The sequence below is a fragment of the Cricetulus griseus genome, chromosome 2 (genome assembly GCF_003668045.3).
Source record: "Cricetulus griseus strain 17A/GY chromosome 2, alternate assembly CriGri-PICRH-1.0, whole genome shotgun sequence".
Classification (NCBI taxonomy): Eukaryota; Metazoa; Chordata; class Mammalia; order Rodentia; family Cricetidae; genus Cricetulus; species Cricetulus griseus.
Genome location: NC_048595.1, coordinates 313,593,648 through 313,606,551, shown reverse-complemented (window position 1 = coordinate 313,606,551; position 12,904 = coordinate 313,593,648). Strand labels below are relative to the sequence as shown.

The 12,904-nt window shown below is 40.3% G+C and overlaps 1 protein-coding gene across 1 annotated transcript; it reads right to left on the bottom strand.

The window, feature by feature from the left end:
- Positions 1–11,730: 11,730 nt before the first annotated feature.
- Positions 11,731–12,173, bottom strand: LOC100755644 (dynein light chain 1, cytoplasmic). The gene has a single exon (XM_027401232.2). It carries the CDS (start codon positions 12,171–12,173, stop codon positions 11,808–11,810), a length of 366 nt encoding a protein of 121 aa, XP_027257033.1. The 3' UTR covers positions 11,731–11,807.
- Between the last annotated feature and the right edge of the window lie 731 nt (positions 12,174–12,904).

Genomic DNA, 12,904 nt, shown 5'->3' with positions numbered 1-12,904 from the left:
CAACAGCCCTGGGGTTGTCTCCTACACATTATGTAGAGAGACATCTGAACCACAATGAAGGGAATAGGAAGGGGTTTACATTGCAGCACAATTGAAGTACCAAATGCAGCTGCTATTTAATGATCTCTCTTGTTTCTGCCTGTTCATCTTCTGCCATCCCCCAGTCCAAGTCTGAACCTCTTTCCACACTGGTCCCTACCCTCTTCATTCTCATTTCTCCTAATTCCAAATCATTACTTATTTCTTTTTCAAGGTAAATTAGCTATATATTGGCACTTTCCCAACACATTTTCTCAAAACCACACATTCCATTTGAAAAGACTAGCCACAGTATTCTTCCAAAGGCAGCTGTCAGAACAGTAACTTTCCTCATCCACATTTTTAAGAGAAAATATTGAATAAAATCACAAGTTATTCAGCAAATACTTTGTTTTCAACTGATCTACAAACCAGGCAGAGTTTTGGGGTGCTACCTTGGAACAAACAAAGGCAATGGAGTGTTATGATAAATCTTTCTGCCAAAAACCGCCTGAGCCCCACCACCACGTGTGAGCTTTATGCCAGCTGCCCACCTGAGTTAGGCCCAAATGAATACACAGAAAGACTTGTATTAGGTACAATGCTGCTTGGCCAATGACTAGGATTCTCATCTGTTAGCTCAGTCTTAACTATCATAAACATATATATTTTATAAGACTTATCAGATGCCTTATTGGCGTCCCTTCTTGCTGATGGATCACATTGTGCCGCTGGAGCAGGAGCAGAGGGGAAAAGAGAGACGCTTCCTGTTTCTCCTTCATTAAATATGAGTCTCCTTGCTATGTGACTTCCTGCCTGGATCACCACTTCTCTACTACATTTCCCAGAATCCTCTTTGACTCCTAGTCCTGTCTAACTTGCTGTCTCATTGGCCAAACAGTATTTTATTCAACAATCAATAAGATAAACATACACAGAAGTACTTTCCCCATCAATGGAGTTCTTCTCTCAGAGAGTTTAACTGCCAATAATAGATAAAAAGAAAGAAACAATGTATTTGGTAATATGGGATGAGTGTTAGAAAGAGGAAACTCGAAGAGGGTAGAGGATGCCAGAAGGATGCTGTTTTGGTAGAGTACTCAGAAGAAATGTTAGGGAAGTATCCTTTAAGCAGAGAACTGAAAGAAGCAACAGAACAAATCATGCAAATGTCAGGAAAAGGTGTCCCAGGCAAACAGAGTAAACACCAGAAGCAGCTTCGAGATTTTATGCTGAAGCTGGGTAAATCCTTGGGAGAGTTTTAAGTATAGCAATGCTACCATGACACAGAGAGTAGAAAAGGTGTCTGCTCACAGAGTTCATAGACCAGCAGTCTGTAGGAGATGAAAGTGGGAAAAGGGTCACTCGTAAGTACCTGTTAGGAGTAAAGTACAGGATAACCAACCTACAATCCACGGTCCCAGAGAGGCTAGATAACAAGGAGGGCCCAAAGAGGGATGCACAGATTTCCCTGAGAAGAGGAAATAAAAGAGATCTCCTGGGTACACTGGCAGCAGCCTGGGGGCAGGACGGAGGGGGAGAGTAACAAGAGAGGGTTAGGGAGTCCATCTTGATAAGGGGGTCCATTTCAGGGTTAGGGAGAAACCTGGTGCTAGGGAAACTTCCTGGAATCCACAATAATCTCCATAGCTAAGACCCCTACCAATAGTGGAGAAGGTGCCTGAATGGCCATCTACGGTAATCAGATTGGTGACTACCCTAATTTGTCATCACAGAGCCATTATCCAGTAATTGATGGATAATGTAGAGATCTACAGCCAAGCTCTGAGTCCTCCTGAAGAAAGGGAGGGTCAAGGTCATGATGGAGGAACTCACAGAGACAGCTGACCTGAGCTTGTGGGAACTCATGGACTCTGGACCAATAGTTAGGGAGACTGCATGGGACCTACCTAGGTCCTCTGCATGTGTGTGACAGTTGTGTAGCTTGGTCTGTTTGTAAGGCTCCTAGCAGTGGTGCTTAGCTGGCTTTTGAGAATCTGTTCCTCATCCTGAATTATCTTGCCCAGTCTTTATACAAGGGAAGGAGCTCCATCCTGCCTCAACTTGAAGTGCCATGCTATGCTCAAGCCCATGGGAGGCCTGCCCCTTTCTGAATGGAGACAGAGAAGTGGATGGGGAGGGGTGGTAAATGGCAATGGGGGGTGCAGGAATGAGAGGATAGGAAGGAAGGGAAACTGTGGTCAGTATGTAAAATAAAGGGAAAAAAGAAAGGAGTGGGAAAAGGGGACCAACTGAGCTATGGAGAAGGGCGTGGTGGCACATACCAATAATCCCAGCACTTGGGAGGCTAAGGCAGAAGGGTTACAGGTTAACAAGGCCATAGAAAGATATGATTGTAACTTTAATAGTGTCTAATGACAGAGCAATAATTGAAAGAATCATAATAAAGATTATATAGTGGAATATGATACAGCTATTACAAAGGATGTTAAAGAACACACAAGGACATGGAACAATGTTCATACATACTAAATGCACAAACAAAGCAGGATACAAGAGAAGATTCTTACCTGAGTCACATATCTACCCAGGTATAGAATTTGATGTTATTTTGTAAGACAATTACATATCGAGAGTATTAAAGGTAGAAGGGACTGAGAAGTTAGCCCTCAGTTTCTAAAGTATGGGTTGTAATCACAGGGACTGAGTATAGGGCTCATGGGGGATATCCAACAATAGTAAAAGTTTTCTGAACACATAACTAAAAATGGACTCAAACCTATATGCATAATAAATCCGAGGTGCTGCTGGCAGTACACGGCCATGTTGTATCTCATGTCTTCCCTGGTTTGGTTCTGAACACACAGCATGCCCCTGCAGTGTACATGGCACACAGTATAGTGAATGCTGCCTCAAACACATGGACTCAGGTTTGAGACCACCAGATTATATGAATTGCACTTTCTACTCTACATATAAATCTCTCTGCTTTTATACAAACTTAGGTTTAACTACAGGAAGCAAAAAATGAATATTTTCCTACCTTTATCCCTCGGTATGAAATACCATATTAGTGTATCTTTGCAATTGCATTGTGTTAGAATGTTTGGCTTTAAAACTGGCTGAGTTTCATTTAAAAAAAAATCTTTGAGTGAATTTAGGATTGGGCTCAAGAGAGAATTTCCAACAGTTTCTGAAATGGCCATAAACATATTTCTGCCATTTTGTAATAACATATTTAGGCAGTGGCATTCTCGGCATTGATCAGCCCTGAAAAGCATTGAAGATGTCGTATTAAATGTTCAACCAAGATTGGGGGCAGTGGTAGATGAAGTCCTGAGTGAATGCATATTACTGACATGAACCTGACCATGTCAAGGTCCCCAGTGCCTCAGACCCACAGAAATGGCAAGGCCTTCCAGTATAGAAACTATGAACAGCATCGTCTTCCTGGTTGACTGCAACCAGAGGCTGCTCCCTGCAGAGACCTCAAAGCTGACCCTGCTTCTCCTTGTTTCTGCCACAGTAATAAATGCAGATCTGAGTTCCTGAGCTATTAATGCATCTCTGTCTGAGAGCACAGCCCACCTGATCCCAGCCGGGGTCTGTGTGTCTATCATTTCTTCACCGTTGCCCCAGATAGGTCAATCCCTAAGCTGTGGCAAAGATTTAATTCATTAGGTAAGAAAAACAAGCACATTCATTTTATTTGCATGCAAGGTTTTTGCCTTTAATAAATAGTAAAATTTTATGAATACCAAAGAATTGCTTGAAAATAAACTTCCTTTAAAAATTTTTACATTCACTTATTTGCATGTATTTGTGCATGTACATGCATGTGCTCTCTCATTTACATGCATATGCTTCTGTACACATGCCATAAGTGAATGTTGGGCTCAGGGAAAACTGATTCAGCTGTCTTCTTCCACACTGTAGGTCCTGGGTCTCAAATGCAGTGATGTCAGACATCAGGCTGTCTTGCTTGAGCAAGAAAACAAAGGTCTTTATATCATTGATAAGTGTTTGTCTGTACTATATGCCTATTTATGTAAGGTCACAGGACTCTGGCAGACCAAGTACTAGGACACATGTATGACACTCAATCTAACCCTTGTTCCAACCCACCCACTGCCTAATTCTCAATCTGATACTTACTTATTCCACCTCGCAAGTACTTAGACTTCTGCTATGTATCCAAATAGGAAACTAGAGGTAACAGCTCTTCACATTATTCATAATATAGTACAAATTTGCTGAATTCTAGATTTTAAACACTAATCCACACTAGACCGAAACCATGTTTGAACAAAAGAAGAAAAGGAGGGTGTCTCAGTGTATAGACACACAGATAATATGCAGGACTTTCCACACTAATCATGCCACTGAATACAGATAAATACACTACATGTTGGCATACATTGTAAAAAATATTTAGTGGTCCATGACCTTTTAAAAATTCTAGCAATAATACACAGACAGACATTATCAATGAAGCAACATTCTTGGAAAGCAAAACACTGTTTCTGTGATACCAGGAGCCATGGAACCCCTGAATCTGCAGGCTTCCCTGCTGTAATTGTGGACAAACAGAACCAGAGTAACCTGTTAGGAAATAACCAGCCCAATGCCTCCCTTCTATGCTAACCTGCACAGCCCTTCCCTTTCTGCTCTTCAAGGAAACTGCTCGTAATTAACCGTAATTAACAATTCATGCCTTGGATGCAGCCGGTATTACTTTGGGAAAATGTTTTGCTTTCACTGTGATTTAGAAGAAAACATCTGAGGTTTTAAAGTGCAAGACAGACTTTATTTAAATTAGAAACAAGATTGTTTTACAATGACAATCCCAGTTCCCTTCTCCCTCCTGTCCTCCTCTACCACCACCCCCCAACTAAAACCCTACCTATCACATATCCTTTCTGCTCCCCCTGGATGGTGAGGCCTTCCATAGAGTGGCAAGACAGACTTTTTAAATACATTTAAACCATTACTCCCTTTCAGTGATTACAAATGATTCATGAGCTTAGCTATGGCAGACCCCTCCTCCATTTTGATAAGAAAGATGGCAAATGTAGAAATGGAGAGTTTTCCTTGAGGCTCCCCCCAAGACAGAAAAAGTTTGTTTTGTTTTGTTTTGTTTTTGTAGCTATCCAGTGTGGTAAAGCAAAATTCAGATGAAGTCCTAGGGAGTGCTAATAAAATCTATTTGAAATTTAAGGTGTATGCACTTTATTTACTCTAAATGGTTTAAAGATATTTGAATTTGTGTACTAAATTAGGTCAAATTGAAAATAGAAAAGATTTGTCACAGGTATAGAGTGCATGACCAATAAAATCAAGTTCAGCTATGAGAAGGAGTGTTTATAAATATGGGGGAGTTGACTCACTATTTTTATAATTTTATGTGCATTATTCTTCTCATCTAAAGCTGCCGAAGTATAGAAGAATATAGGACTTCAATAACAGTTACCAGCATGATTTGCTTTTATTGCCTTTCTGTTCGGGACCCTTGTTTCCCCTTGTAGCATGTCAAATTGCCCCCAAAACCGTATTATACAGCAGAGAAATGTCGTTCACACTTCACTGGCTATTGATTTACTTTATTTATTGGCACAAAATCAGCTTGAGATAAACATTTTGTCCCCCATTTCCACTATTGGAAATGGTATACTTCATTGTAAGACAGGTAAACCCAAACGTGCAGGGTCACAATTCGACATGGCTTTCTAATCAATGTGTGAAAAATTATCTAATGAATAATGGGTTGCACATTTCCACAAACAAATTAACCAGGGTGAGACTGAAACTAATGATTATATTTATCTAATGTAATTTCACATCTGTTACTAGACTTTTTTTTTCCCCTTTTCATCCATGGTGTCCTCAAAATTACAACTTAGCTTTTCAGAAACAGTGATAGGACATCAGTTTAACCAGAAAATAGACAAATTTGTGGAAATTTTTTTTAAATGTTAGTGGCCCTAAGAAATATGATGCAATTTTATAAAATTTAAGAATCTGGATATTTTTTGGCCTTGACTTCTCTTACATTTTAAAGCATTCCCTATAGGCTTGGTTTCATAGATGATATGCAAACTCTTCTCATTCAATCTTGGAACAAGGTTACAGTGAGATGGCTCAGTGAGCAAAGGCAAATGCTGCCAAGCCTAAGAAACTTGAGTTCAGTCCCGAGCCCCACATGGTAGGAGAGAGTTAACTCCTTCAAATTGCCTCTGGCCTCCACTGATACCCCGTGCACCCTGCTTGCCACTAAATAGATAAATGTAAAAATTAATTAATTTTAAAAATCCTTGGAAAAATCGTGAGTCCATTTTACCATGGTAAGACTATCCTTAATTATTGTTTTAAGGCAGAAATTGGTGCAATTTAAAACACAACATAGTTTAATTTCAAACTTAAAGACACCCAGGGCTTCCAGGAAAGCCACATCAACCTATTCCATCAGAAAGTACCTAGTTACACACAGAATAAAGCCACCCCGGAAACCAGTTTACACCAATCGCAGAACTCTTTCTGTCATGGTCTCCTGCATTCAGGCCACCTGACAGGGACTCAGAGGAGTCTCCTACTTAACACCAAGGGCCTGAAGGAGAGAGCCTGAAATCAAGGAATTCCACATAGTAAAGAAAGGAGAAGCTGTAGGGGCCAGAGTCACTGCAGCACACACCAGTAACCTTTCTTGGAATACTTTCTAGCCCACACAGGCTACAGTTTACTTCCGAAACCAAATCCTTTAGTTTTTCTCCAAGGTTTCCACGATTAGAAATCAGGCTTTGAAAGCCAGAATGGGGCGCACCCAGACCATGCGTCCTGAGACATGGCTGTGATGGAAAATGGCAGTGACTGCAGGCACCTGCCAGCTCCAAGGAGCCTGAGAGATCCATAGAGGCTCTGGGGGGAGTGTAGCAGCAGAGGAGGAGTCTGCAGAGCCCTCCATATTCCCAGAACAACTTTTAAAAAAAGGGTGGTCCTGTGAGAAGATGCTTCTAAAACTCACCTGTATTGAGTTCCATCGTAGGTCTCTGGATCATCAGTCTGCGGATCCTGGTGCTTCAGGCAGTGTCCAGGCCGGCTTACTCTTCTAGAATGAGTTTTAGGCTAGACCAGTCATTGGTGCCACTCTCTCAATCTCTAGGTCACCCTTACCCCAGCACATCCTATAGGTAGGACAGACTGTAGGTTGAGGGTTATATGGTTGCGCAGATGCCTTGTACCAACCAGGCCTTTCCTTTTGGGCCACCAACTAGCTGCTAAATCATGACATGGGAGACTTCTTATTAGTTATAAATGCTTGGCAGAAATTAGTCTCATTTCTGGCTCACTTTCTTTAACTTAACCTGTTTCTCTTCATCTACGTTTTGCTTCTGGGCTTTTTCCATTTTCTTTCTGTATGTCCTACTCTGTATCTTCTGACTGGCAGCTGCCAGACTAGCCCCAGGCTTCTCCCTCTCTTTCTCCCTCATTCTCTCCTCCTTCTTCTCTCAAGCTGAGCCTAGATTTTTCCTATTTATTCTCTCTGCCCACTAGCCCTGCCTATCCCTTTCCTGCCAAGTTATTGGCCATTCAGCTTTTTATTAGCTCAACAAGGTGCCTTAGGCAGGCAAGGCAAAACAGCAACACATCATTTCATAATTAAGTAAATGCAGCACAAATAAACATAACAAGTTTACATCATTGACAAAGGCAGCAGAAACAAATGTAACACATCTTTGGCCAATTAAAATAAGATTCCACAACAGTGTCCCACTCTTTCCACTGGAAAATCTTGCCTGGTCATAGGAGATGGCAAGTTCAGGCTACATACCCACTATTGCTAGGAGTCTTAGCTGGAGGCCATCCTTGCAGATTCCTGGGAGATTCCCTTGCACCAAGTTTTTTACCTGACCCTGAAATGCCTCCCTTTCCAGTGGTTTCTTTTAGTACTCCCCCATTCTACCCTCCCCCAACCTAATTACTCCTGTTCCAGTCCCCACCTGCCTGCAGTCCACTCATGAAATCTCTATTTCCCCTTCCCGGGGAGATCTGGGCGTCCCCCCTTGAGCCCTTCTTTTTACTTGTCTCTCTGGGTCTGTGGATTATAGCATAGTTATCCTTTATTTTACAGCTAATATCCACTTATAAGTAAATACATACCATGTTTGTCTTTCTGGGCTACCTCACTCAATATGATTTTTTTTTCTACTTCCATCCATTTGCCTGAGAATTTCATGATGCCATTATTTTTAACAGCTGAGTAATGTGTAAATGTACCACATTTTCTTTATCTATTCCTGGGTTGAGGGGCATCTAGGTTGTTTCTAGGTTCTGGCTATTACAAATAAAGCTGCTACGAACATAACTGAGCAAGTGTCCTTGTGGTATGAATGAGCATCTTTTGGGTATATGCCCAAGAGTAGTATAGCTGGATGTTATGGTAGATTGATTTCCAGTTTCTAAGAAACTGCCATACTGACTTCCAAAGTGGCTGTACAAGTTTGCACTCCCATTAGCAATAGAGGAGTGTTCTCCTTGCTTGGTATCCTCTCCAGTATGAGCTGTCATTTGTGTTTTTGATCTTAGGCATTGTGATAGCTATAAGATGAAATCTCACAGTCATTTTGATTTGTATTTCCCTGATGGCTAAGGATGTTGAAGATTTCTTTAAGTACTTCTCATCCATTTGACATTCTTCTGTTGAGAATTATCTGTTTAGATCTGTACCCCATTTTTAATTGGATTAAAAATATCAGTATAATGATGTCTAACAATACTCTGTTATACTCATAGAGCAGTACCTATCCCATGGTCATCAGAGAAGCCTCACCCAGCAACTAATGGAAACAAATGCAGATCCACTGTGTCTTAGTTTCTTTTCAGTTGCTGTGGCAAAACAGCATGCCCAAGGCAACCTACAGGAGAGTTTATTGGGGACTTGCAGTTTCAGAGAGTCGTAGCCCATGACCCACCATTATGGTAGGAAACATGTCAGGCATGCAGGCATGGTACTGAAGCAGTAGTAGCTAAGAGCTTACATCTTGATCCACAAGCACAAAGCAGAGAGAGAGAGAGAGAGAGAGAGAGAGAGAGAGAGAGAGAGAGAGAGAGAGAGAGAGAGAGAGAGAGCTAACTGGGAATGGCTTGGGCTTTTGAAACCTCAAAGCCAGCCTCCAGTGACACACTTCTCTCAACAGGGCCACACCTCCTAACCCTGTCAAAACAGTTCTTCCAGTTGGAAACCAAGCATTTAGACCTATGAACCTTTAGGGGCCATTCTCATTAAAACCACCAAAAACTGTCATAAAGTTTTTGGTCAGGTAGTGGTAGCAAACACTTTTAATCCCAGAACTCAGGAAGTAGAGGCAGGCAGATCTCTGAGTTTGAGGCCAGCCTGGTGTACAGAGCAAGTTCCAGTTCAGCCAGGGCTGCTACACAGAGAAATCCTGTCTCAAAAACAAAAACAAATAAAATAAAAAGTGAAAACTTGACCCTTCATTGAATTTTAGTCTGTCAAAACATACATTCTGAAATAAAATTAATTCCAACTAAAGTGGTTCTGAAAGTTGGAAATAATTTTATTTCAGCTGCTGGCAATCAGTCAGTTGCTTTTGACCTCCCCAAAGGAAAAAAACAAGTCGCATAAAGCTATATATTTCTCAAACTCCTAATTAAAAGGAATTGCAAGGTTGTTAATAAAATATAGAACATAGCTATGCATAATATTAACCTCATTGTAGGCTTCCTAACATAGTCAAAGCATTAAATTACAAGGAATTTAGTAATGTGGGACAAAAACAGTCTGAAAGCACCGCCAAAAGCCTTCACTACAAGCTTGGCATTTGGGATTTTAGAGTGAATGCTGTTTCTTCAGTATGAAGCTACTTTTCTAACATATGTGTCCCTCATTTCAAGTTTAATGTTTCATTTCTTCTTGACTTTAGATCTGTTCTTTAGAACAAAATAAAAGTTTTAGAACAAAATAAAGTTTTAGAACAAAATTAAAGTTTTTTGTTTTAAATTCTCCTCAGCTTTATTTTCTCCAAAGACTGAGACTTTAAAAGTCATCTTTAGTAACTGTCAACCTGGAAGTCTCATTAAACTGCTGCTCAAACTGTAAATTGTTAAACTTCTTGGAGGAAAATTTTGCATTAACCAAAAATTTAAAATGCAAAACTCTAGCCTATTCAACAAATATATGAAGTGATTAAGAATTTAAGATTATGTACTGAACAATAATTAAAGGAAGCAAATCAAAAACAGGCTAAATGCTCATTAATAGAAGCCTTAGGTAATTTTACTGTATACATACTCTAAAAATATGAGACAGTTCTTTATGTACTAAGGTAAGAAACTCTGTGCCTGGCACACTGGTATACACCTGCAACCTTAACTACTTCAGAAGCCAAAACAAGAGAAACACAAGTTTGAAGCCAGGCTTGACACTTAAAGAACCCTTTCTATAAAATAAAAAATAAATAAATAAATAAATAAATAAAATGTCTTGATTATGGACAAAGGGAGAGCGGGAATACAGCACTGTGGAGAAGCAATGACTCAGCACATGCCAAAAAAGAAAACAAAATCTTCACATACACCATATGAAAATGAGATGCATAGAATGGCAAAGCAGAATGTTACCATTTATGTAAAAACATAGAGGAAAGAAGCCAGGAAAAAGCACATGCCTTTAAGCCTAACACTCAGAAGGCAGAGGCAAGCAGATCTCTGAGTTTGAGGTGAGCATGGTCTATAGAGCAAGTACCAGGACAGCCAGTGCAACATAAACAAATGTGATTATATATATATATATAATCACATTTGTTTATACTATATTATTATTTAAATCTCTGGCATGCACAGAAAAGCAAAAATGATAGCTAAGATGTTGAGTGATAATTCTGGTGTCACAGCTGCCTGCTTCCTTCTGAGGGCCCAGCAGACTTGGTCTGAAGAAAAGTAATAATTCTGCCTGCCTGGTGGCAGACGCCGTTAATCCCAGCACGTGGGAGACAGAGGCAAGTTTGGTCTACACAGTGAGTTCCAGGGCAACCAGAGTTACACACTGAGACTGTCTCAAAAAATAAATAAATTCAATGGATTTTTTTAAGTGGGGAGAGAACATGAAATTGAGTGGGTAGAGAGGTAGGGGAGATCTGGGGGGAGTTGAGGGGTAATGAATGGATTGAAATTATATGAAAATTTAAAGAATTAAAAATATTTTTTAATTTATGGTAAAATACACATAAAAATAAAATATGCCACATTACCCATCTCTAACAATATAGTTTGATGTTATCTTTTCACAGAATTCATTTTACTAACTGAAATTCATTAACCATTAACCCATAATTTTCCATTTTCCTCATAGGCCCCGCTGACCACTATTCTTACTTCCTATCTATATGAATCTTACAACTACTTTCCTCCATATAAGCAGAATCAAATGGTGTCTGTCCAGTGTTCTCAAGGTTCATCTGTGGGTAGCATTTCCTTCCTCTTTATCCATTACATATATGTACAAGCATAATGTGCATGTATGTGTGCATATATGTATGTGTGTGTAAATGCACACCACATTATCTCTTCACCCACCGATGAACATGAGGGCTACTTTTGTCTTTTGCTAGTTATGAACAAATTTTGATTGTGGTTTACAAATATCTTATCAAGGTCTTGCTTTTGACCCCCTTGAGTACACATCCATGAGCAGAACTGCTAGATCATATAGTAATTATATTTTTTTGCTGTTTTACTAATTATTTTATAACCACAAACTCGTACAGAGGATGATGCCCTGTACAGAACACAACAGATTCAAACGAGGTGTTCCCTTAGCAAGGCTGAAGAGTCAGTCTCTGGTATTTGGAATTTAGGATGCAGTCCTTGTTTTTGGATGGATCACTGGGTGTTTGGCACAGTCCATGCTTTTGACCAGATTTGAACAGAAGAATGGCCACCTGACCCAGGTAGAAGTAGATGAAGTGTTTGGTGTCATGTGTCACATAACTACCGAAGTTCCGCCCCACAATGTAGTGCCAAGTGGGGTTGTACTTCTTTTCAAACTCCTTCTTGATGTGGGCCGCAATATCCATTTCTATGTTGTACTTCTCCAATGTCTGAGTAGTGCACTCCACCGAGTCCTGTTGCATCTCTTCCGATATGTCTGCATTTTTGTTCACCGCCTTCGGGTCACACATGGTTGCGGTGGAGCAGGAGCCAGACGGCTGCTGCGAGCTCCGGAAGAAGGTGGCGGCGCCGCTCAGGCAGCAGAGAAGAGCCGGTCGCTACCGAAGCCGTGACACATCTCTAGTAATTATATTTTTAATACTTTTAATAAGGCCATACTGGGGCTGGAGAGATAGCTCAGTGGTTAAGAACACTGACTGCTCTTCCGGAGGTCCTGAGTTCAATGCCTAGCACCCCCACATTGTAGCTCACACCCATCTAAAACAGTAGTCCCATTGGATCCAATGCTCTCTTCTGGAGTGAAGATGTACATGCAAACTGACATCCATATGCATAAAACACATAAATAAATCTTTAGGACTAGGTGTGATGCAAGAGGCAGAGGCAAGCAGATCTCTGTGAGTTTGAGGCCAGCCTGAACACAGTTTCAGGTCAGCAACAACATATTTTTGTGTATAGTGGCTACACTATTTCATATTACTACCTATAGCACACACAAAGTTAGCAATTTCTGTACATCTTTGCCAACTCTAGTGATTTTCTATTGTGTTGATAATCATCATTCCATTGACATCACTATGATTTTGATTTTTAATGTCCTTAATAGCATTTCCAATGGTTTTATCAAAAGAACATACATGCTAATATATAGAGTTCCTATTAGCCAAATATGAGATACTTTAGTCATAAAAATAAGTAACTAAAACTGACTAATGTACACTAAGTAAATGCTCTGAGTTTG

Excerpts from the sequence above, each read along its gene's own strand:
- LOC100755644 (XM_027401232.2), bottom strand. The coding sequence starts at position 12,173 with ATGTGTGACCCGAAGGCGGTGAACAAAAATGCAGACATATCGGAAGAG.